Source organism: Elgaria multicarinata, chromosome 14 (assembly GCF_023053635.1).
Source record: "Elgaria multicarinata webbii isolate HBS135686 ecotype San Diego chromosome 14, rElgMul1.1.pri, whole genome shotgun sequence".
Taxonomy (NCBI): domain Eukaryota; kingdom Metazoa; phylum Chordata; class Lepidosauria; order Squamata; family Anguidae; genus Elgaria; species Elgaria multicarinata.
This window is the reverse complement of record NC_086184.1, coordinates 33106447-33132337: the sequence shown is the minus strand read 5'-3', so window position 1 is coordinate 33132337 and position 25891 is coordinate 33106447. Positions and strand designations below refer to the sequence as shown.

The following is a 25891-nucleotide window of genomic DNA, read 5'->3' as shown; positions in this document are numbered from 1 at the left end:
CCAGATGGCGTTAAGCACCCTCAGGTCATCTCATGCCAAAGTCCTCCTTTCCTCCCAGACATATTAAAGAAGGCAATAAAAAGGATGTCTGACCCAAGGATGGGAAGGAAAACGTCTATATTAACTTTTATGTAAATAAGCAACCAGTTGCAAGAGGTATCGGCAGACTTGTTACAATTATGCCGAGTGGCATATTCTTCGCTAAAATCCGTGTAAAAGAGCAGGCAAATAGGAAACTCTCCCCTTTTGAAGAAGTAATTTCTGGACCACACAACAAGTAATCTGGAAGGATTAAAAATGGGAAAAAGACTCAGATTTCAAAGGAAAAGTGGGCTGCAACATGGCACCAGAACTAGTTGCAATTGGGTTGGGCTCAAGGAACGGAATCAGTGTTCAGTTTACTCCACAGCTGGTATCACACCTACTGGACTTTCACACATGGGCAACACACATTCACTAGTGTGCTGGGGAGGAAACCGTATTAAAGGCACTTATTACACCTGTGGTGGTCATGCCCTCATGCTGAGACTTATTGGGAAGAAATCTAAAGAAATTTCAGCAGTCATTGAGCATCCAAAGCCTAAAGAACCCCCCAAATAGCCTTCTTAGGCACATTTGAAGGGGAGCATAAAGCAATGCAACACAAGAACCTCATCCTATTCTTATTGGTAGCAGCTTGGTTGGTCTTTGAGAGACATTGGAACAATAACAAATTTCAGTGGTCTTGGCACATTGCCAAAGCAGAGAAGCTAACTCACCAGCTCAGACTTTATAAGACCAAATGAGTCCAGATGCATATTTTATGATTTGGTATCCCTTTATTCCACAAGTAAATCAGAACAGGCGTACACCACCTACAGCTTACATATGGATCTGGAAAAGCTGATTAACTAATTCCTATTGATTTGTATGTACTGATAGTGCTATGCATCCATTGTTTGGGTTTTATTGTCTTCCATCATTGAAATTGGTAATGGAAGAATGAGAAATACAGCATTTCACAGGATGTAAAATTCTCTGTGTACATTTAAACAAATCACAACAACAGGGTGACATAGATATAGACTACGTCAGCTATCGTTAAATGCCCTGTAGAGCACGAGGACAGAGTTCTCAGTGGGAATGTGGGTCGGTGGGACACCATGTGAGGCCAGGGACTCTGGTCTCTCTTTCCGTGCAGGGAGAGAGGCATGGAACCCTGCCTGACCTAGCATGGAGAAAGTTTAAAATGGACCAGTGTGTGTGATGGCATTGATGGGCCTGCTCTTGCTTGCAGATTTCAGCCCACAGAGGGGTGGGGTGGGGGGCACAGAAATCCACCCACCCACATACTTTTTTGTATCTCTGCTGTAAAGAGGGGTGGGGTGGGGGAGAAGGACAGCATTAAATACATAAAGGGGTTCCAAGGCTGGAGTTAAAATCGCAGGAAGAAACATTAACAATCTCAGATATACAGATGACACCACTTTGATGGCTGAAAGCGAGGAGGAGCTGAGGAGCCTTATGACAAAGGTGAAAGAAGAAAGTGCAAAAGCTGGGTTGCAGTTAAACCTCAAAAAAACCAAGATTATGGCAACCAGCTCAATTGATAACTGGCAAATAGAGGGAGAAAACGTGGAGGCAGTGACAGACTTTGTATTCCTGGGCGCAAAGATTATTGCAGACGCTGACTGCAGCCAGGAAATCAGAAGGCGTTTACTTCTTGGGAGGAGAGCAATGACAAATCTTGATAAAATAGTTAAGAGCAGAGAGACCACACTGACAACAAAGGTCCGCATAGCTAAAGAAATGGTATTCCCCGTAGTAACCTATGGCTGTGAGAGCTGGACCATAAGGAAAGCTGAGCGAAGGAAGATAGATGCTTTTGAACTGTGGTGTTGGAGGAAAATTCTGAGAGTGCCTTGGACTGCAAGAAGATCAAACCAGGCCATACTCCAGGAAATAAAGCCAGACGGCTCACTTGAGGGAATGGTATTAAAGGCAAAACTGAAGTACTTTGGCCACATAATGAGAAGACAGGATACCCCGGAGAAGAGGCTGATGCTAGGGAAAGTGGAAGGCAAAAGGAAGAGGGGCCGACCAAGGGCAAGATGGATGGAGGATATTCTGGAGGTGACAGACTTGACCTTGGGGGAGCTGGGGGTGGCGACGGCTGACAGAAAGCTCTGGCGTGGGCTGGTCCATGAAGCCACGAAGAGTCGGAAGCGACTGAACGAATAAACAACAAGCTCAACTGCACCATCCTCATCCCATCACATGCAAGCTGCTGGCAAAGCATCACTTTTCTAGCAGATAAAGAGATGGGTGAAGATAATATCAGCCCCCAAGCTGAAGTGGGAAATGGGTCCAGGTTCTCTGCATCCGGGATGGATGCTTATAAGAGGCTGCAGCATCCATAGGAAATGTCAGCATTGGCTTCCCAAAAGCTGCGCCTGGAGACTTGAGCTTTTGTTATTTACCGTGTAGGGATAAAGCCAATCTTGTGGGTTGTTCAAAGCTGCTTTCCACCGCCTGTTGCTCCCAGAAGGGTCGGGTGGCAATGCTGGCGGGGCGGAGCTTCTACGAGTGGTAGATCGACCCATCCGGAGAGCACCGGGCTAGAGAAGGCAGTTTCAAAGCTTCGGCTCTGTCCCGCGGTAGGCATGCAGAAGGGCCGTGGCTCAGTGGCAGGGCACCTGCTTTGTACACGAAAGGTCCCAGGTTTGATTCTCGGCATCTCCTCGTTGGGCTGCAAAAGTCTGAAACACTCGAGGGCAGCTGCCAGTCAGTGCAAGCAGACAGTAGCGATGGACCTGCCTGACAAGGCATCTGGTAGATTTCTATGTCCCACGCTGGCAACCGCCGCCAAAACTAGTTGGGTGGGGGGGAACAAGGGATGCCGCCGAAGGCCCAGAGCCAGCTGGGCTCCGAAGAGGGTCCCTTACAGCTGCTCTAGGAAAAGGAGGGCGCGCAGTGAGCCTTCCTGCCCTTGATCCCAGCAGCATCCTGGCAAAAGGGGAGGGGAGAAGAGGGGCAGGCAGGCAGGCAGGCAGGCAGGCGGGCGCAAGGGGAGCCCCGGTAATCTTGCCCCGTCTCTTGGCCTTGCAAGGGAGGCGTTCTGTTGAGGGACCTGACTGCCTCGAGGTGCAAAGCGGGGCGGCTGGCGCAGCCGAAGAGCCCGGCTGGGCAGGAGGCCAGGGCAGGGATGCAGGCAGAGACGCGACGGGCGGCCTCCTTTCTCATTTGGGCTCCCAGGGTGCCGCCGCCGCCGCCGCCCAGCCTGTCTTTGCCGCCCGAAGCACGACTCGGGCCTCGCCTTCTGCCTGGCGGTCCTCTGTCCCGCCCGCCTCCGTCCCCGCCGGGCGATCCCAATGGAAATCCCGGGGAGCGGGGAGGAATGGGCAGGTCGCGGCGGGGCGGGGCCCGCTCCAGCCAAGGACTACGACTCCCGGCATGCCGCGCGCCCAGGGGCTGGGAGGGGCGCCGCGTCACGGGCACGGGATTCCAACCAGCTGAGCCGGCGCTGGAGCGAGCCGGGGTGCCGGGCGGCAGGTAAGCCAGCGAGCCGGGCCGGGCCGGGCCGGGCCCTTGTTCTGCGGGGCGCCGCCCGACTGGCCCGCCGCGCTGCAGCCAGTCCAAGGGGCTCCCCTCCCTGTAAGCAGAAAGCCAGCCCGGCACGGAGACAAAGGGCTGGCGCGCCCCTCCCGGCCGCCCCCTCCTCCAGCAGCACGTGTCGCTCCCGCGGGGCTGCTGCGGAAAAGCAGGCGGGGGGCGGGGGGGGCAGCCGCGGGGGAGGGGGCCGAAGCGAGGCTGGGCGGTGGTGGCGCGCAGGAGCCCCTCCCGAGGGCAGCCTCCCCACCCACCCGGGGTGCGCTCCAGCTGGGTGGGGCCTCCTTTCCCCCGGGGGGGGGATTCAGGGGCGTTGGGGCTGGCAGTCCCATCATGCATCTGGCGGGCAGCAGCCAGCTGGGGGAGGCGGGGAGGGGGAGGGGGCCTCCTGCGCGCATCGGCCGGAGAGGAGCGGCCAGGAGCATCGCTCCAGAGGCGGCGCGGCCCCTAGAACCATAGAATCGCAGAGTTGGAAGGGGCCTACAAGGCCATCCAGTCCAGCCCCCTGCTCAAGGCAGGAATCCACCCTACAGCATCCCTGACAGATGGTTGTCCAGCTGCCTCTTGAAGGCCTCTAGCGTGGGAGAGCCCACCACCTCCCTAGGTCACTGGTTCAAGCTTCCCGGAGGGGCGCCTTCTCCCTCCGCTGCCCGGTGTGGGGGCCGCCCTGCCCTTTGCCCCAACCGAGGCCCGCCGCCTGTTGCTGCGTTGAGGGCCGGGCCTGGTCGGGTGACCCCCAGGTCTCGCCTGCGTTGCGTGTTGGAAGCGGCCCCGGGCACTCTGTGCGCGCCCAGAAACGGCGAGCCTGGCATGTGGGCTCTGGTTCCTCAGGCTTCGTCCGCCCCGCGCAGCGGTGGGGACCTGAGGCGGGCTGCCCCACAGCTGCGGTGGGCTCGAGCGCAGCCCCGAAGCCCCCTGCGCGCGGCCTCTCCGGGCTCCGGTGCTGGCTCTGGACCAGGCAGTGGCAGTAGTCACGCGCGATGGCCCTGCTGAGGGAATTAAGAGGGCTTTTGGCTGCGGGCAGGCGGCTTTCCCCCGGGTCAAGGCACTTTGACCTCTGGGTCGCCCAATGAACTTGTTGGGCAAGAGGCTTAGAGCTGGCTCCTGGGCACAAGCCAGAACTCGCCTGGTGGCCGGAGCCGCTCCCTTGGCTGCCTTCCTTCCACCGGAGGAAGCGCGGTGGCTAAACGCCGCCTCCCCCAACCTGGCACCCTCCAGATGGGACGACCACGGTGCCCATCATTCCTAGCCCAGCAGGCTGGAGAGTGATGGGAAATGAACTCCATTGCATCTGGGAGGCACCTGGTTGGGGGAAACCGGCAAAATGGAGCTTTCATATACAGGAGCATAATGAAACCGGGAATGCCCCGAAACGTCCGAGGCATTTTAGCCCCTGGCCTTGGAACTTTGGAAACAGCCCAAGTTTGGGCCAGGCGAGCCTCCGCCTTTGTGAGCGACCCTGAGTGGATTCAGAGCACCCGACCTCATCCACGTGATCCCACACTTACGCTGGGCCAGCGCATCTGTGGTTACGCACTATTGCCTGGCTGAGGTGAAGAGGTTATCAGCAGGGGGCAAAGGTAAGCGACCCAGGGCCATCCAGTGATAACTGCAGACACGGCACGGAAAATGCCAGGACTGTGTGACTGCTCTTCAAGCGGCCTTCCCCGACTTGGTGGCCATGCTGTCTGGGGATGATGGGAGTTGCAGTCCAACACTTCTGGAGGGCACCACATTGGTGGAGGCTGTCTTAAAGTGATGCCAGAATGAACACTTGGGGCTCAATGAAGTGTCGTGTGGAGACATGGGCAGCTGCTCCTCTTTGTCTTCCGCTTGTAATGTCCAATCTGGGCCACGCACAACTGGCAGGGGAGACGCACGGTGTGCCGCGAGGTCCGCCTGACGTGTGTTTTATGTTAGGGAGGGAGCTTGGCCTGTGGAGCTGACGTGTGCGGCCTCCCCCTGGCCCCGTCATTTAACCCTTTCTCACTTCCCAGTGCTCTAAAAATCTAGAACTCTTATACTCAAAAGCAGGGGGGTTGTTAGGTGCTTAAACAAATCTTCCCATTGGCACCAATGGAAATGTTTTCTCTAAGCTTAATCGCCCTGCAGGGAGAGTTTATTTATTACTGGGCAACAACTATGCTAGCACCAGGCCGTTTTGAAGATTTGATACGGTGCCAAGTGGAAATAGTTTTTAAAAAATCGAGGACTAGAGCTGTGTTTTTTAATGCCCCCCTCCCCAAGATGCAGAGGCGTTCTGAAGGCCAGGTTTTTCTCTCCACCAGCTCAGAGCTGACTGTGCTTTGCTTTTTTGTAGGAGTATTGAGCTCCCAACCCTGCCCATACTGCCGGTCTGTGCTCAGGCATGTCTCCTCCAGGCGCTGCACTTTCCCGCCTGTCAGCATAACCTGGGCCTTTCTCGGGGGGCAGAAAGAGCGGCTTGCGGGATAAGAGTGGCGCGCTGCCGAGCAGCCCCTCCCGGCACAGGACATGACTCAGGGCCATGTGGGCATCAACGCTGACTATGGCGACTGGGACTGGAGCACGGATGCCGGCGAGCGGGCCAGGCTGCTGCAGAGCCCCAACGTGGAGACCGGGCCCAAGAGCGGCGAAGGCCAAGGGCCTGCCGCTACCTCGACGCTGGGAGCTGTCTTCATTGTCGTGAACGCTGCCCTCGGAGCAGGCCTGCTCAATTTCCCAGCAGCCTTCAGCACGGCCGGCGGAGTGGCAGCCGGAATTGCTCTGCAGATGGTGAACGGGCAGGGGCGTATGGAGGGTGGGGGTGCAGAGGATGGGGCAGAATTCCACCTGGGAACGGGGGGTGGGGGTTTGCTCAGCCCTGTACCCAGCCTTCTGGGAGCCCAGTCTCCGTGGTTTCTGCCAGAATCCCCCTTTGCATGTGGGGAAAACAAAAACCCCGGTTGCCTTTTGCAAAAGAGGCGCATAAATTTGGTGCTAAAAATAAATCAGCCGATGCAGAATGTCAACAAACGTACTGCTTGGGTTGAGCATATTCTGCTCACAGAATGGGAGGGCAAGAACTATATCAAGGCAGCAGGAAGTGGACTTAAAAACAGCTGCAGCATTTTGTGGGCGACCGCTTGCCCAAGGTTTGGTGTGGCAGGGAGCCCAGCCTCACGTACCCCTGCTGTGGATCTGGTCTCATACCTTCAGTGCTTGCTGAATCTGTCAGGGAACCTGGTGCCCTCCGGATGTGCTGGAATGCACCTCTCATTCCTAGCCAATGGCTGTGCTGGCTGAGAAGGACGGGGGTGGGGTGGGGGCACCAGGCTGAGGAGAGCTGGATTAGATGGGCCTGGGTCTAACCCAGCAGAGCCACTTTTGTGTTCTTCCTGGGAGGGTGGGTTGTTCCTAAAAAACATTTTAGCCCTTGTAGCAGGAAACGGCTTGTGTACGGGTGGGTGCCAGTTGGCCTGACAAATGCCGGCCTGTTCAGAAACCACGAAGCCCCGGGTGTGATCCTTCTCCCTCACCTCACTATCCCCCCTGCCTGGCCCTGATACGGCTGCCATCGTGGACCAGCTTCCCGGGGCGGGGCTTTTGGGGGTGGTGAGGGAAGGGCTGCCTCTTCCTCCATGGGTCTGCTCCGCTTGCCTAACTGTGCCCCTCTGCCCCGTTGCTGCAGTGCATGCTGGTCTTCATCATTGGCGGCCTGGTCATCCTGGCCTACTGTTCCCAGGCCAGCAACGAGCGGACCTACCAGGAGGTGGTTTGGGCCGTGTGCGGCAGGGTCGCCGGAGTGCTGTGCGAGGTGGCCATCGCGGTCTACACCTTCGGTACCTGCATCGCCTTCCTCATCATCATTGGGGATCAGCAGGAAAAGAGTGAGTGGAAGAGCGTGGCTACCTTTCGGGTCCAGGGTCCGGGCAGGACGTGATTTCCCTCCCTGCTGAAATCCAAAAGCTAGCAAACAGCCCGGGAAGACGAGGTTGAATTCGGGGCTGCAGAACCTGCTTTGGCCTGAGGGCTAAATTTCATTTCAAGGGCTGGATTCTGGTGGAAGGCAAGGCTGAAAGCATGTGGGCAACCACGGCAGAGCCCAGACTGCCGGAAACAGAAGCCTCAGAAGAGGCATGTCAGCCTTTTACAACGGGGTGGGGGTGGACTGCACAAAAGCCAGGACCCCACCTAAGGGTCAGTGGTGGGGGGAGGGGGGAGGGGCTGTGGGAAGGAGCGGGGCCATCTGGGGCGCCCTGCGCCTGAGCTTCTGCATCCGTGCCTTAATTGAAGAGGCTGAAGGCAGACGGAACTGGAGAACGTCCAAAACCACACTGTGAAAAGGAGGGTCCCAGGATGTAACGAAGTAATGTTTTATTCCTTGGAATAGCCCAGCTTGTTTCAGCCCTGTGATGAAACATTTCTGGGCCTTCTTCAGGGGCTGCACAAACAGCGGACAATATAACACACGGATTTGCATTTTTAAATACCTTAATAAACTTCTTATACATACTGCAGCAGTGCCTATGTATACTTAATTTTTATAAATGTAGTCTGCAGAGATCTCTGAAAATATATGTCTCCACGGATAAATCCTGCGACTGATGACGCAATTAGTAAATAGCAGAGTAAATATGTTCTTTTAACTCATCCCAGATGTACCCATAATTGTGCTGATTAAACTAAAGGTCATTCTGGATGTGCGCCACACTCTTAGGGAGCGCCTAGAATTTATTTATTTATTTATTGCATTTTTATACCGCCCAATAGCCGAAGCTCTCCGGGCGGTTCACAAAAATTAAAACCATAATAGAAAACTCTACTTGAAAAGTTTGATGTCTTTTATAGAGTTATTTTGTTCTAAAAATGTTTTTACTTCTAATGTTACAAAGATGTCCCCACCCACCCCTATATGTAATTTGAGAGCCCTGGACATTTCCCCCATGTTGACCTTCCTTCCCACAAGGGCGTTGGATTACTTAAATCACACTGCTGGTGTTACAAGTGCTGAAATGTCTTGGGACACGGTGCGGTTGGCGTGATCCTCAAAGACTGTCATCCAATGTGTGCGTCTACAATAGTCCCAATGGGCCACAGGGGTTGTGTCCTGTGGAGGCCATAGCTCCTGGTAGTCTAACACATCTGGAGGGCACCAGGTTGGGTAAGGTTGCATTATGCTGTTCATGCCTCGTGCTGGAAGAGGCTGCTGGGTGATATCAGAGCTTCTGTCTGCATTCCCTGGTTGCGTTCCTTGTTTGGTAACACATGTTCTTTGCTTTTTGTCGCATACAACTTCCCCTCCGATAATGTGTGTGGTTCTTTCCTGGACACAAAGGTTCCAATTTGTGGGCGTGTGGTTTTCTAAACCGCGGCTGCCAGCCACACACCACCTTGAGCTCCCTGATGCTTGGTTTCCCTCTGCTAGCAAGGACTTCCCTGGTGGATCGGGCCCTGCCACTGACCATCCTCTCCCCTTGTCTAGTCATTGCAGCGGTGGTGAAGGACTCCACAGGAGCAGAGAGCAGCCACTGGTACACAGATCGCAAGTTCACCATCAGCCTCACCGCTGTCCTGCTCATCCTGCCCCTGTCGATCCCCAAGGAGATTGGCTTCCAGAAGTATGCCAGGTACATAAACCACCACCTGCAGCCAAGGCGGGAAGGCCTGAGCCGGCATTGGCAGAGGCGTGTGCGTTTCCCAGGGCGGGTGGCGCCCTGGGTCTGCAGGTGCCGTGGCCCAGGTGAAAGCCTTTCACCAGACCAGGCAGGACGTCCAACGGGGCTACAGATGAGAGTCCAGAGGGTGGGATGGCCCTGAGAGGGTGGGCCGCACGCCTTTTGCTGAAGCGCGGGTGCGGAATCCCTGATTCTCTGTAGCCAGCAGGCCTTGGGCGTTGCTCTGAAGGGGTGGGGGTGGGTTGCTGCTGCTGCTGCCGCCACCGCTGGGAGCCGTGACAAAGGGGCCCAGTGAGTGGCAGTGAGATTACAAGGGTCGAGACCATGTGTGGCCTGGAGCGGTCCTTGAGCCTGCGTCAGGGAGAATGCGTGTTTTGGTACGAGGCTGGGTCTTCCAGGCCCATACGAACGCCGCGAGGGCAGCCGTGCCATGCAGGAACTCCCAGAGCCGTCCTCCCTGTGTGCAGATGGGAAGATCAACATTCTTAAAACACCATCTGAATACCTTGAATGGGGAAAAGGAAAGAATGACTGTGTGTGTGGTGGTCGGGGTGTGTGGGAGGGCAGAGAGGAGAGACACCAGCAAAGTCTCCTGGCAAAATCTCTGCCTTCCCCATTGCCAGCCAAGGCAGCTCCTGAGACCACAAAGGAAGACCAGAAAAGGGGGCCGCCGCAGGCTATGTCTGTACCTCGCCTGCCAGAATGCTCTTGCTTGTGTTGGCTGGGGGATGCTGGGAGTTGTAGTCCCGCAGGTTGGGGAATACTGTAGTAGGCCTTGTTAGATCCTCCTGCCTGTGTCTGCCGAGGGCACATCTGCCTCCAGTTCTATGTAGCTTTATGTTGGCATATTTGAAAGTCTTTTGCTTCATCAGTCGGAACATTCATGGTCCATCCTGCCTCCCCCCCCCCCCCCCACTCTCTCTCTCTCAGCTGCTTGAGTGTGGTCGGGACCTGGTACGTCACAGCCATCATCATCATCAAATATATTTGGCCTGATAAGGAGATCATTCCGGGGGAAATCCCAACCAGGTACGTGGGGGCGGGGGGCATTAATGGAAAACGTGGGCAATCTTGAGCTTTCCACTGTTCAGTCTTTATGTTCTACAGTAAGGCAGAAGAGAGGCTCCCTGGCTTGTCTCTTCCTCAACCGGAGGGACTCCAGCGAGCTTTGAGGAGGCCACACCAAAAGCTCTTTATTTCTGAGGTGGGCAGCGTTCAGAGAGCTGCTCCCGTGTTGGTCTTGGCTCCTGAGGCAACAACTGCTACCGGCTGGGGAACTTCTAACTCCCAGCTAAGCACACTTTGCTTGACTGGGGGCATCAACCCCCTTTCAGCCTGAGAGCTGCATTCAATTTCAGAGAAGATCCCAGGGATGTCGTTCCACTGGTGGGCGGAGTCAAAAGCAAAAGGGGCGGGGCCAAATACACACCTACCATCACATCTCAGGCTCAAGCTCTTACTGTGGGCAAGTCAGCCTCCAGAGAGGCCGTCCAAACTTTCAGAATGGCGGGAGGGGAGGGCAGGGCGGGGGGAGAGGGTGCAAAAGCCGGGAAGCCACAAGCCAATCATTGGTTGGGGGGAAGGGGGGGGTTGGCTGGAGGTCCTGCACCCCACTGTGGGCGTTTGCTGGGACATGTTCTGAGCAGGCTTCTGTTTGTGCCCACAGCCCTTCCTCTTGGATGAGCGTGTTCAATGCGATGCCCACCATTTGCTTTGGCTTCCAGGTAAAGCTGGTCTGAGGGAATGAGGGGGGGCGGGGGGGTGGGGAGACAGGACCCTCCCTGCCTTCTGGCCTTACTGATGTTCATCACTTGTATTCCAGTGGACGCCCTGCCATTTTTTCTAGGTGTGATGATTCATTCAGTTTTTGCAAATAGAATAATTTCTTCTTCTGCTCATTAACACGTTGGACTGTGGCGAGCGCTGGGAATGCCTTGTTGGGAAAACCGCTCTAAAGGCTTTAGCACCGTTTTAGAGCTCCCATATCTGGACAACTATACAGATTGTTTCAGTGCAGGAACAGTGGAGATTTGGAGTGGCAGAAGTCCAGAGAAGGAGCTGGAAGAGGTGACGGGGGCCATACAGATCGCTCACTTCCTCCCGTCAGAGGACAGGCTAATGCCACCACCTCCAACCTGGTGAAGGCGAGGTTGATAGTCAGGAGGGCTGATGCAATGCAGCTGTGGTGGGGAGCATGTGGCCCTCCAGATGTTGTTGAGTTGCAATGCCTATCAGCCCCAGCCAGCATGGGAGGTTGGGGGAGGCGGTATGAACCTGCCCTCTTCAGGGGGACGTGCTGCTGGGGCCACCTGCTCCCAGTCACCCGCCTGAGCTCCCTCTCCCGTTTCCCAGCCTTGCAATACAAGATGGAGCGTCAGCATCGTAACTGAGCATCAGAACCCGCTTCCGCTGGCTCAGCTTCCGCTTGTGAAGGCTCATGTGGTTTTTCCAGTTTGCACTGGAGGAGCCGTGATTTCTGCACGCGTTTGCAGCTCCGTTATTACGCCACTTCCTGAGTATTGATTTAGGGAAGGAATGGCAGTTGACAACCAGAACCCATGTGCAGAAACTGAAGCTGTTGTGTGAGTCAAAACTGGGATCTTGTAGACACTGCAGAAAACGAAGGGGGTGGATGTTGGAGTGCAGGAAGCTGGCCTCTGCTGAGCCAGGCCTTGGTCCGTCTGGCCCGTCCATGTCAACGCTGTCTGGCAGCAATGGCTCCCAACGGTTTCAGGCAGAATTCTTTCCCAATCCCACCCAGAGATGCCGAGACATTTTGAAGATGGGAGGAACTCCTGCATGCAAAGCAGGGGCTTGATGGCAGAGAGGCAGGATGTGCTGGGATGTAGCTGCTGCCCACATAAGTGGGTGAGAGCTTTTGGTGTCGTGACGAGGAGCGTGCAGGGCCCTCTCTCCCTCTCTCTCGACGGATCAGAGTATGAGGATGCTGTGAGAAACTCTGGCCAGGAGGCAGCTTTATGGGGATTAACCCAGCAAATGTAGAAGATGATGATGATGATGAATTTGGTTTTTTAAAAAAAGTAGCACCTGATGTTGATCAGAGTATAATTTGGGATGCAGGGGGCACGATATTAGATGATGATGATGATGATGATGATGATGATGATGATGATTTCTTACCCGCCTCTCCATTTTGATCAAGGTAGAGAACAACAGTAAGTATAAAATACATAAAACTGAATTAAGAACATAATATACATAGTTAAAACATCCTAAAAACATCCTGAAATTCCACTGGATAGGCCTGCTGGAAGAGATCAGTCTTGATAGCTTTCTTGAATGCTAGGAGACTGTTAAGTTGACGAGTCTCTTCCGGCAGGCCATTCCACAGTCTGGGAGCAGCAGAAGAGAAGGTCCTCTGGGTCAGTGGTTCCCAATTGGTGGTCTGCGGACCCCAGGGGGTCTGCGTAACCCACCCAGGGGGTCCGTGGCAACATTCACATATTAGCTCTGCAAGGTCCACATTTTAATAAAAGAAAATCCACTATCTCCTGCGCTCCGTTTGCTTTGACGGTGACATCATGTGCGAAAGCACCTGCGTGATTTAGCGACTAGCTTCAGAGATTACTTCCCTGCACCTAATCCTGAAAACTCATGGAGAAGGAATCCTTTTGAATGTGGTGATGTACAACTAACAACTCTGTCTGCAGAAGAGCAAAATGCACTTGCTGACGTGACTTGAGATGGTTCATTGAAATCATTTTTCAAAGAACATAGACTGGACCAATTCTGGGTGAAGGTTTTAATTGGTTATGAGAAGTTAGGTGAAAAAGCTTTGAAACATCTAGTTCCCTTTTGTTCCACATATTTTTGTGAACAAACATTTTTGACATTTTGTTAAATGAAGAACAAGCACGTGTCGCGCTGGTAACTTTGAGGCTCGACTTCTGCAATGCGCTCTACAAAGGGCTACCTTTGTGCCTAGTCTGGAAACTTCAACTAGTTCAAAATATGGCAGCCAGGTTGGTCACTGGTACATCTAGGGGTGATCACATTACACCAGTCTTAAAATCGCTTCACTGACTGCCAGTTAATTTCCGGAGAAGGTACAAAGTGTTGGTATCACCTTTAAAGCCCTACATGGTTTGGGTCCAGATTACCTGTGGGATCGCCTTCTCCCGTACAATCCGCCCCACACACTCAGGTCCTCTGGGAAGAATTTACTTCAGTCAGCGAAAACTAGGCTGACAACCATTACCCAGAGGATCTTCTCTTCTGCTGCTCCCAGACTGTGGAATAGCCTGCCGGAGGAGACAATCTTTTAGCATTCAAGAAAGCTATCAAAACTGATCTCTTTCAGCAGGCCTATCCAGTAGAATTTTAAGATACTTTTAGGATGCTTTTAGGACATTTTTTAAGAAGTATTCTGTGTATTTTATTCTTGCTGTTGTTCCCTGCCTCAATCCAGTCTGAGAGGTGGGTACGAAATAATAATAATTATTATTATTCATAGAAATCAGCTCGATTTTGAACCAGATTTGAGATTAAAAGTAGGAAATATTGAACCGGATGTGGGAGGAACAAAAAGAGGCAATGATTTCTTCCATCCCATTTAGGTTTTAGTAGCTGCTCGACAAGGTCAGCAATGTGTTCAGTTGTAAACTAGACGTTAGTAAAATTAAATTCATCTTTATATTCCTAATTATTATTGTTGCATGGTAATATCACAAATTTTATGGTCTGTTTTTTAGTATCCCTAAAATCCTCTGTTTATTAGGGGCAACTCCTTATTTTCTCCAAAAAATTGCTTCGCACAGTTAACTACCATAGAGATAACAACATTTTCAAATGTAGGGGGTCCATGGCTTGGCCTTTGAAAAACAAGGGGTCTGCAGCACTTAGCTAATTGGGAACCACTGCTCTGGGTGATACCCGTCAGTTAATATTAGTTTAAAAAATTACTCAGGTCCTTGAAGGAGGCAAAGATGGTAATTACCTTTCAGTTGGTTTAAGGATAAGGGCTGCTATCTCTTTCTAGACTAATATTGCCATTGAGTAGTTCTTTGGATTCTGATTGTAAAATCTTGTGCAGCAGCTGACCCCACTCCTACAGATGTGTTGAGCTCTAACTCCTATCATGCCCATCTGGAGGGTGTTAGGTTGGGGGAGGCTGATCGACACCACGAAGGAGCTTTGCTGACGGACGCTGCGCCACTGGGCAGCGTGCGTCCTCCCGTGCCCACAACAGCTCTCCTCCTGTCTGGCAGTGCCACGTCAGCAGTGTGCCCGTCTTCAACAGCATGAAGCGGCCGGAGGTGAAGCCCTGGGGAGCTGTCGTGACCGCAGCCATGGTCATTGCGCTCTTCGTCTACACAGGCACAGGTAGGGAGCGGAGTCGCGCTGGAAGCACAATGCCTTGCCCTTCCTGACCAGGCCCAGGTCTCTCTGACCTGGATCAGGCAGAAGACCAGGAGGGGGAGGTGCCCGTGAGCGGGCAAAGAGGTCCTCCACCCTGGGCCCCAGGCTCCTCCCTCTAAGTGGTCCCACCCAAGTGGCGTGGCTAGCTGTGGGCATCTGGGCCTTTCCCTGGGCACTGGGGAGTCCTCTCGTTCTTTTTCCTGCCAGGGGTCTGTGGCTTCCTGACCTTTGGGTCTAGTGTGGAACAGGATGTGCTCATGTCCTACCCCTCCAATGATGTCCCAGTTGCCATCGCCCGGGCTTTCATCATTGTCTGCGTCCTGACATCCTACCCGATCCTGCACTTCTGTGGCAGGTGAGAGATGCAGGAGACCTGTAGATTTTGCACTATGGGGGGATTCATTGGTGCAGTCCTTGTGGAGCAGGGGGCATGACGAGGAGGTGGCCCTGGCAGCCTCTTGAACTTTGCTTTCTGCCCAGGGCTGTCTTGGAGGGTCTCTGGCTGCGTTACAAAGGGGAGGCGGTGGAAGAGGACGTGGTGCGGGAGAGACGCCGCCGCCTCGCCCAGACTGTCAGCTGGTTCCTGCTCACGCTGCTCCTGGCCTTGTTCATCCCTGATATCGGCAAAGTCATCTCCATCATTGGGGGCCTGGCCGCAAGCTTCATCTTTGTCTTCCCAGGTGGGACTCTCCCTTGGCTGTGTTCCCTTTGGCCTGAGGGAATCGGGTGGCTTTCAGCATGGTGACCTGCTCTTGTGGGGTTGCTTCAGGGTTGTCCCCGTGGGCAGCCTGCTGCTGGATTAGAAGAGCCCCTCTGCTGAAATGCCGTTTCTACAGCTGTCCCAGCTGCATGGTGACCCTCCCCCCCCTCCCTTGGGGAGGAAGTGAACAATGAGTTGTGGGTTTGCACAACAGGCTTCTCCTGGCGGAGGGGCTCTTTGGCAGTGGCCTCAGCAGCGGTTCTCTTAACAGTCTAGCTAGCGTAACACACGCTTGCCTTGCACGCCAGCAGGACCTTGGTATCGTTTGAACCAGGCCTCCCCAAGTTGGTGCCCCCCAGATGTGCTGGACGATTGCTGGCTACGGATGCTGGGAGTTGTAGTCCAAGACATCTGGAGGACACCAGGTTGGGAAATTCATGGAATCTCTGCTGGTTTTGTAAACACTTTGTTGTGCCAAGTTCTGTATGGCTGTAAAATCTCTTCTGCCTCAATGGCTCTATGTTCCTCCTTTCCAGGGCTTTGCCTCATCCACACTAAGCTCTCTGAAACTCAAGAAGCCAGGCCAGCCAGGTAAGAAGGCAGCCTGTCCCTCTGCCTCCCCCCTCCCCCAGGTGACGCAGGTGGGTTCAGCGGCTCCTGAGGCACGTGCCGTTCGTCAGCTGCCGTTCAAGGCTCTCTCCTCCTGTCTCCACAGCTGGTGGACCATGGTTGGCTACGGCGTGTTCATGGTTGTCCTTGGAGCATTTATCTTTGGACAGACGACTGCCAATGCTATCGTTATGGATCTCATAAAGTGAGCCCTCCAGCTCTGCCCTCAGGGTATCTCTTCTCCTCCTCTGTGGAATTAAAGGGAACCGTTGGCCCAGTCCTTGAGATGTCAGAAGTTGAACTTTCCTCCACTTCTCCTCGGGTTGTGCTGTGCCTGGATTCTTTCGTTAGACTCTTACTTCCTGAAGTTCTAGGGACCCATCCAGCCTGGGCAGGTGCGCTGTGTGTGTGTGTGTGTGTGTGTGTGTGTGTGCAGCTGCATGCTGTGAACACAAATTGAATTCCTGTCCACCTTTGCCAAAGACTCTCTTCTTGGCCTCACCTTGCAAGGATCCGGGTCATTCACACCACAACTTCTAGGCCGCATTTATTCAGCCAATGGGCCCATCTTTTATAGCCTTAGCAACGAAGTTACTGAGCTCATGGGCTTTGATGGCAACGTTATTGCAGAGAAGACAAAGGACTTCACCGTGCAAAGAGAACTTGAAAGCCAGGCGCTGGATTGCTCCAAGGAGTTGGTGTTTTAAATCGAGTTGTGGAAATTACACTGTTTTCATTTGGGAAGGGGACCCCCAACCTTTGTGATACTGAGCTTCCTTTTTGTTTTTGTCTGTGAACTGAAAGTTCAAATGAATGTACAGATACATTGGAATGGGAACCTTGGAATATATATGAGGGTATTTCTTTGGCATTCCCACAATCACTTCTTTCCACAGCCTGATATCACCCCCTTTTGACCTTCCACGAGCTCCCAACCCCCCTCAAAAAACCCAAAAACATTCTGGTGACATTGACTGAACCCAGGAGCCGTGTGGAGAATCCTCCTCCTTTGCTAGCCCGCATCGAGGGCCCAAGTGCGCTATGTCTTCATTTGAAGTTGGTGCTACTTCCTGGGCTTGCAGAAGGATTTGTTTCAAATCCATTTGTTATGACACGCTGTTTTTGTAGCACAGCGTTCCCCAACCTACTGCTCCCAGATGTCTTGGACTACAACCAGCATGGGCATTTTGGCTTGCAGATGATGGGAGTTGTAGCCCAACACAACTGGAGCACACCAGATTGGCGCAAGATGATCAGGGGGCTTCTGGCCTTCTAGCTGTCGGGCTGAGGCTCCCAGTTACATCAACTATTTATTAATTTTAAAGGGTTTCTCCCCCCCCCCAAGATTTCCAAGCTTTTTTTCTGTTTCAAAAATTGTTGGCAATGGGTGGGTGGGAATGAGGGGAGGTTTGGGTTTTAAATGCACAATGTCACAATGGAAATAATTAAAGTGATAAACCTCTACTTTCGGATCGCTTTTAATTTGATGTTGAAATTATTTCATAGAATCATAGAATAGTACATGTCTTATTAATGCAGCCCAAAATAGCCTTTGCTTTTTTGGCAGATACATCACACTATTGGCTCATATTCAGCTTGCAATCTACAACTATTCCAAGATCCTTCTCCTTTGTAGTATTGCTGAGCCAAGTATCCCCCATCTTGTAACTGTGCATTTGGTTTCTATTTCCTAAATGTAGAACTTGGCATTTATCCCTATTATATTTCATTCCGTTGTTTTCAGCCCAGCACTCCAGCCTATCAAGGTCAGGCTGGAGCGCTGGGCTTTCCTCATGTAAATCTAGTTCTAGGCCGCTGGGAACAGGTGTGGTTGACACATCTTGAAAAGGCATACCTAGCCACCGCTGAAATCTGAACATCCAGGTTTGGGGAAGGCAGACTATGGACTTGGGTTCCTAGTGCAGATCGTCCATCAAGATGACCAGAGCTGTCTCTGTCCCATAACCAGGTTGGATCGAGATGTAGGCACTGTGGTAGCCTGGGGCACCTTTTCCTCTGCCTGCCAAGTGCCCTGCAGAAAGCTGTGACTTCTAAATTAAATTTGTTACTTCCTTTTTGTGGATGGCTAGGAGTGCCTCAAACTTGCTGACTGTTAGAGCAGTATGACAATGGAATCAGTTACCTAGGGAGGTGGTGGGCTCTCCCACACTAGAGGCCTTCAAGAGGCATCCCTGGCATCTGTCAGGGATGCTTTAGGGTGGATTCCTGCATTGAGCAGGGGGTTGGACTCGATGGCCTTGTAGGCCCCTTCCAACTCTGCTATTCTATGATCTGCCTGCCTGCTGTTTCCCTGCAACAGTCACCTCACAGTGACCAACCCTGGCTGACGGCGTCATTCTTAGGGTTAAACAGTGTAATTATTACTGAAATGGATGCATAGATGCCCAGGTGGCATTGTGTAATAGTTACTGACAAAATGCACCAATATACATGAGAAATGTAAATAAAAGTATTATGGTATTGATTAGGGATGTTGAAGAAATCCGCAATGGAGCAGAATGAGTAGGGATTTTTATGAATCCAACCCATGGATTCCGCAGTGGATTGGCTTTCCCCCTGTCAGGCTGAATCCACAGGCTTGAGAACCATTTTTGGGAATTTTGTGCAAATTTTGTTGTAAAAAATACATAAATTAAAAAAAAAACTGACCAAAAATGCACATTTCCTCATAGGCTAAAGCATGAATAACATGCATATTTGGGGGGGGGGGGGATTTGTGTATTTGCACACGTGCAAATTTGGAAACTAAAAAAAAATCCGATTCTGTCGATGGGCAGATAATGAAACGAAAGGCGCCTGACAATATGTGAAACACAGATGGACTGATTTTGCACAATCTGAACATCCCTAGCATTGATTAACAAAATACAACATGAAAATGAAAACACAACCTGCAGGTTTATCAAACACAACTTGTACATTCTGCTAGCACAAGGGGCTTCCCAGTTTCCCTGCTTGGCTTTTATAGTTGTACACTTGGATGTGGTGTGATTAGTCCCGCCTCTCCCCCATCTAGCCTGCCCTGCCCATCACCTGTCCTCACCCCTTTCTTCAAGTGACCTTTGTCCACCGAAAAAAGCCTAAATGTCCACACTAAGGAGACGGCGCTCCTGCCCTTCACCTCTTAACTGCAAGACTGACACGTCCTGTACTCTCATCATGTAACTTCTTCATGCCTCCTGCTGCACATATGCTCAGCGTAGTTCCTGTTTTTATGACTCACCTCTGCTCTTGTTAAGCTATTGCAGGCCTTCATTAACAGACCTTCCAAAACCTCTGTCATATTTATGTTCTCATACTGTGCTACTTTTATACTACCCCGTATGGTTAATATTACACACACGCTGCTGTGTGTGCATATTAAGGCCCGACCGTGAAAAAGACGTTCTACCATTCTAAACAACTAATTTTTTGAGGGGGGGTCATTCTAACATTCATAAAATCGATTTCACCACCACCACCAATCTTGCTGAAATTTACATGTGCCAGAAAGAAATGTTGGTTTTTCATACCCTGGAAATTTCATGAAGATTGGTGAAAGATTGAGGGAAGGAGGGCAGTTTAAAGTAGAAAAGGGGGGGAAATATTCTCTTACAGTGACTCCTGAGTTTAGGCTGGCGACTATTTTTGCGCAGGCCTGGTGAAGAGATTACAGCGAACCTAATTTAAATTCCAATGGGCTCCTCTTCCTTTTTCCATGTAGATGATAGAATGGCTGTTCTTTTTTTTTAAAAAAAAAATCCCTTTAGTTTTTTTTAAAAAAACTATGTAAGAGACATGAGCTCCCATAGAAACAAATGGAGCTGCCATTTACGGCACGCGGGGCCACGAGCGTCTTCCTCTTCTCACTGATTAGAACACTCAGCCCAGCTGAGAGCACTTGCCTAATTAGGCGTGAAAGGTAAGCGACGATTGGGTTTTGCGAGTCCCATTACTACAGCGTTTCCCTTGCTTCTCTTTCTCTGGCATGCTCGGTGCCAGCAGCAACTGATGGGATTTTGCCAGATCTCACATATTTGAACAGCCCCCACCCACATAGGCCGGACCCTGGGAGGTATTTCTTCTTTGTTTTTAAGAAAAGCCCACAATGCCACTTTTAAAACCTTCCTCCCTAAAATCCAGCCAAATCGGACGATTGAGCAAAGGTGAAATCGCACATTCCTGGAGAAGCCTTCTCGCCCAGGAGGTGTGTGAGCTTTGCAGCTGTGTGCAGAAGCTTCCTCTCCTGGCAGCCCATTGCACCTACAGAAGTCCCTGTGCCTAAAGTATCCCTCTTCCCACGTCTCTGCTCCAGCGGGGGGGGGGGGGGGGAGAGAAAAAGTGTGGAAATGGGGGCTATGTTTTAACCATCGAACTGTTTCCTTGCTCACACCTCTTAGACACAGGCAGCAGGACAGGGGGCCGGACCTCCAACCCACCTGGGGTCCCAGGAGGCCACGCTTGCTTTCCTACCTGACCACTGGCCATTTGGTGGTTTCTCAGCTTTTACAGTCTCCCTCTTCCACACGCATACACAAACGGTCTAAACGGTCCCACCTCAAAGCTTTGCTTCTTGCAGTAAGGGCCAAGTGAAAATACGCGGCTATGTTTCGGTGTTTTTTGCCCACTGGATTGCACCCCTTCCCCCCACCCCCACCCCCAAGAGCTTCTCCAAAAGGGTGTCTGTGCCCCTGCAGTAGGAGGGTGAGGCCGGCACACAGGTTCACGGTGTCGGCAACATAGGTCCATTCAGTTGGCTGTTTCTAGCCCCTTGCAGTCTCTGTCCTGCATCCTACATCTGGCACTTAAAAGCTCTTCCAGGTGGTTTCTTATCAATAGCTAGATTAGGAGGCTGCAGTTTGAAAACCGGTACAGCCCAGAGTTATCAGGCCCTAGATACGTTCATTCCTAGGATTCAGTGCCACTACAGTGTTTGAGCCAACAGTGTCACCTTCTCTGCAGAGCTGTGCATGGAACCAGTTTTTGTGAATGGGTTCAAGTCACACACACCCAAACCCCTCCATGCACACACACACAAAACAGATTTTTTTTATGGGCTTTGCCAGCTGTGTGACCTGGATACCTGCATGCATTGCACTCATCTCGCTGTATTCATTGAATCCATCTAGAACAAAGGTAGGCAACCTGGTACCCTTCAGATATTCTGGACTGCAACTCCCATAATCACCCACCAGTATGGGCAATGGCAAGGGATTCTGGGAGTTGTAGTTCAAAACTTCTGGAGAGCACCAGGTTGCCTACCTCTCATCTAGAAGTCTTGATTTGATGCCATCATCACTCGGGGTGACAGACAGAGAAAGGAAGAGTTGTGCAAAATCATTCCAGGACTGGGATGCCTGTTACTGGGGTAGTGAGGGACACGTCAAAATGATGAGGGGAAAACACTACGTGAGACCAAAAAAAAGGAAGAGATAGTCTCTAGTGGTAAAAAGCAGAAAAGTTTTAATCTCTTTGTACAGATGTCTGAAATGTTTAAAAATGTATTGCTGTTACAAGACCTTTTGAATAAAAGCTCGACGTTTCAGATCTGCCGATCCTTCTTCAGGAGTTGATATAACAGAATAACATGAACTACCAAAAAGTCCAAATGAAGCTGTCAAAAGACTTCCTTGCCTTTTTTTTTTTGCCTGAATGCAAGGAAGTCTTTTGACGGCTTCATTTGGACTCTTTGGTAGTTCATTTTATTCTGTTATATCAGTTCCTGAAGAAGGATCGGCAGATCCGAAACGTCGAGCTTTTATTCAAAAAGTCTTGTAACAACAATACATTTTTAAACATTTGAGACATCTGTGCAAAGATATTAAAACTTTTCTACTTTTTAACACTAGAGACTATCTCTTCTTTTTTTTGGTAGCGAGGGACAGACACACTCTGGAAGACTCGTGTGTGTGTGTGTGTGTGTGTGTGTGTGTGTGTGTGTGTGTTTTTATTTTTCCCCACATTTAGTTGTGTCATTGGTTTCTTTCTGTGGACTGCATATGACTGCATTTTTATCCTACATTTCTCAGGGTGGCCCACAGGGTCCTGCACCATTTCTATCTTTAATACTTCTTATAGCAACTTGGGGGTAAAATAGATGGTTCGCTTGGGGGAAATTAAAATCCTACAGGACAAGAGATTGAATGCATAATCCAAATGATCAAACTCTGTATCCCAAAGGCATTTGAACAAGGGGGCTTTTCAGCAGGAGACTGTTTACAGAGATATAGAAATTATTATTTTTTGCTTCTAACAAAAAAAAACTAAATTAAGTCAGCAATTTTATATGGAGACAGGGCATATAATTTTAAAGATCATTAACTAATGAGCAAATCCTTTTATAACATCTTGCCTGAAGAAGAGATCTAGGGATCTCAAAATCTTGCACAATTCTTTATGATCTTTTGGTTGGCCTAATAAAGGTATTACAGCAACACAGAATTTGGAACTTTCCTTACACGACACAGCTACCTTTGCTTTTTAATAGACGACTATAATTTTACCTAACTGGTATTTGCCCATTTTTATCTCTTCTCTAGTAGTTCTTGCTCACTTTTAGTATAGTGCTGCTTATTAGTTTATTATGTATTCAGTCTATACACACACCTACCTAGGAGTAAATGCCATTGAACTCAGTGGAGCTTTACTTTTGAGTAGACATTCATGGAATTGCGCTGTTAGTTGATGTCAGCCTTCCCCAATCTGGTGCTCTCCAGATGTGTTGGACTTTCTTGCTGGGAATGATGGGAGTTGCAGTCCAACACATCTGGAGGGCACCAGGCTGGGGAAGGCTGGGTTAGGTTTTCGTGGGGAAAATGTGTGGTAGCCTGGCAACTCCTTCAGGGAGACAGTGATGGGGGGCCTGTAATGCACCCCTCGAAGGAGCAGCTCTCATGAGCAGGGAGTCAGCGCTGCTGGTGCACAGTTCAAGCCCAGCAGATGGTGGAGGCCAGCAAGGGGGGGTCCCTTGTCACAGGCCTATTGCTTTGGGCTGCCCCTTTCCTGCTTCAAAAAGTTTCCGTGGAGGGAAATGTAGGGGGAAAATCCCATGTCAAAGGGAAGGGCGACCAGGCAACAACAGCCCTCTGCTCACCCCACTGTTCACCTTTGGAAATGTCCTTACACAGTGAGTTGGAACAACTAATCAAAACATGATAAGGCCAATCTGCACTGGCCCCCACCCCACCACACGGAAAGGCAGTGTGAGCTTCGGGTGACTCAGACCTGCCCTTGCAAAACCCTTTGCTAGAGCACCATCCTACACCAACAGGGCCGCACTGCCAGCAGAAGCAGATGAGGAGACTCACAGGGACAACAGAACTCTTGGCCCCATGCCTTCAAAGGAACGAGCACTCCATCAAGGGACTGTATAACACTAGGGTGACCATATTTTGGAAACCAAAAAAGGAGGACAACATGGTCGGCCCCCAAGGACCATGGTCGGCCTACCAACATGTCCAGCCCCACAGGGCCTGTCCAGCACCAAGGGGGATGGGGCACCCACCCGAACATAGCCTTGGTCATGTATCTGATTTTACAGCACACAAGTAAGACAAATCTGTTCTATGTAACATCTTAATGTTTAAAATCACTGAAATAAAGAACAAGTGAGACTTTTAATGTGTCTGAAATTTACTTCACTTATGCCTACTTTTGTAGCTTTTGCTGTACTTTGAAGCTTTTGCTGTACTCTATGTGATACATTCTCCCCTTCCCTCAAATATCTTTTCTGACTGTATCCTCACTCTGCTGCAAGCTGCTGCTGCTGCTGCTGTTAATGGGGTTTGTTGCCAGCTGGCTGGCTGGCTTTTTTATTTTTAAATTTCAATTAAAAAAAAAAGTTGTGTATAATTGTCACAAGTTTCTCTGCTCTAACATTAGGGGTGTTGTGGTAGGTGGTGGACACTACTTTGCCCATTCACACGTCCCACTTATATACATTAGCTTCTCAAGGCTAGTGCATTGGCACCACTTTGCACATCCAGACTTTGAACTCCTGTCTACTTCCTGCACAAACATGTGACTCTGAGACCCTCTTTCTAATGCCCTGTGTTGCACACCAGCACCGTATGGCTAAGTTACAACAGGTGTCTCTGGGTTGTCTGTACAGCCTCTGTTGTCTCTCTAAGTCATTGCAGCCAAACCAAAGCCTCCAGCCTCAAACAATCTCTCTCTCTCTCTCTCTCTTTCTTTCTTTCTTTCTGCCAAAGTCTCCCAACAGTCCAGCCAGGCTGCGCACTTGTGGCCAGGGGTATTGCTTATTGCAGCTTATTGCTTGGTCATGTTAGGTGACTCTTACTTTAAAAACCTCTCCTGCCAACCGCCTCCACCTCCTCTTCTCCTGCACAACCGCTCGACTCTGAAGCACTCATAAAACACTCTGGGTGGCAAGCCAGACTCTCAGGACCAAGCTACAGGTACATCTGGGTTGCCTTCAGCCTCTCTCTGTCTTATGCCAGCCAGCTGATGTCTCCAGCCTCAAACAATCCCCTCCTCTCTCTCTTCCAAAGTCTCTTAACGGTTCAGCCAGGCTGTGCACTTGTACCCTGTGATAGGGTGCCAGCTTATAGTTTGGTTCATCCGGTGACTCTTGTTTTTTAAAAAAACTCCGCACCAACTGCCTCCGCCTGCACCAGTACTGGGCTCTGAGACACCCTTAAAAGGCTATGTGTGACATGCCAACCTCTCAGGGCTAAGCTACAGCTATCTCTGAGTTGTGACTCTGTCTGAAACTGATGCCAGCCAAAGCCTCCAGCCAGCCAATGCCTGCACCAACACTTGATTCTGAGATGCTCCTGAAAGGCTCTGTGTGGTACGCCAGCTTCTAAAGGCTCAGCTACAGCTATCTCTGAGTTGTGTCTTCAGTCTAACTCTGTCTCTAAAAGATATGACAGACAGCCAAAGCAACAAATCTATCTATTTTTTTCTCAGACACGCAATTCAAATGTTCTGCATTGCATGACAACAGTGCAGACAGAGCCTAGCTCACAATTGAACAAAGTGAAGTGGAAGGGAAGTGGCGAAGCAAAGCAATGACATGCCAGGTTCCAACATCTGCAGCAACAAGATATCCGCAAAGATGGCAGCTTCGAGAGACTGACATCTCACTGTTGGTCGTGAGAGTTTTTCTCTAAGGATGACCCTTCAGCGCCCATGATGTGGAACTCTGAGAAAAAGTGCTCTGTCCCATTTTCTTTTGCCCTGTGGGCTGCTTTGGCTGACCTCTCGATGTTTTGATCTGTGGACACCTCACCTCTGCTGAGCTCCAGGTGCACTACTGCCCACCAAATCTGCAACAGGAAAGGTGCCCCACTCACCCAGCACTTCTTAGCTAACAACTGGAGATTTCCTTGATGCCAAGGGCTGAAACTTCTTAAGGTGCAAGACCCCAAAAAGGAGGTTTGACAGGATATCCTGAGTTTGAAGGATATGGCTCCAGCGGTTTTTAAAAATAATAATTTTAAAACCTCAACTTAAAAAAAAATCCTAAAAATTAATGGATGAACAGATCTGCTTCAAATTTTCCATGGCTAAAGCCCTACCTAAGAGCTATCATGGTGCCAAGTTTCATATCTCTATCTTTGAAAATGATGGTTTTAAAAATAATATTTTTAAAGCCTCAAATTTTAATAATACTAAAAATCAATAGATGAACGGATCTGTTTCAAATTTGGCATGGCTAAAGCCCTACCTAAGAGCTATCACGATGCCAGGTTTCATCTATTTATCTTTAAAAATGACAGAGCTGTAAGCATTTTTGTTAATTCCCATTAAAGTAGAGCTGCCCTTTGGGCCTCGAGGACCTGGACTCCCGAATTGGTGCTCTTTCCCAGCATCTGCATGGGAAGGAGCACCAATTCGGAGTTGTCGCTGCTGCCACTGACAGAACTGAGGAGATGGGAGGAACAGGGCAGCTGGCTATCCTCCTGAGCTCGCTCTGGTTGCATCTACAGATTAAAAATAAAAAGTGGGAAGAGGA

The 25891-nt window shown here is 50.8% G+C and overlaps 1 protein-coding gene across 1 annotated transcript; it reads left to right on the top strand.

Annotated features, from left to right (window-relative positions):
• The first annotated feature begins 3496 nt into the window (after positions 1-3496).
• Positions 3497-17376, top strand: SLC38A7 (solute carrier family 38 member 7). Its single transcript, XM_063141015.1, has 11 exons — positions 3497-3531; positions 5909-6342; positions 7238-7436; positions 9032-9176; positions 10155-10253; positions 10891-10948; positions 14453-14567; positions 14811-14958; positions 15084-15283; positions 15840-15894; positions 16019-17376. The coding sequence occupies exons 2-11, from the start codon at positions 6082-6084 to the stop codon at positions 16119-16121; spliced, it is 1383 nt and encodes a 460-aa protein (XP_062997085.1). The 5' UTR covers positions 3497-3531; positions 5909-6081; the 3' UTR covers positions 16122-17376.
• The last annotated feature ends 8515 nt before the right edge of the window (positions 17377-25891 follow it).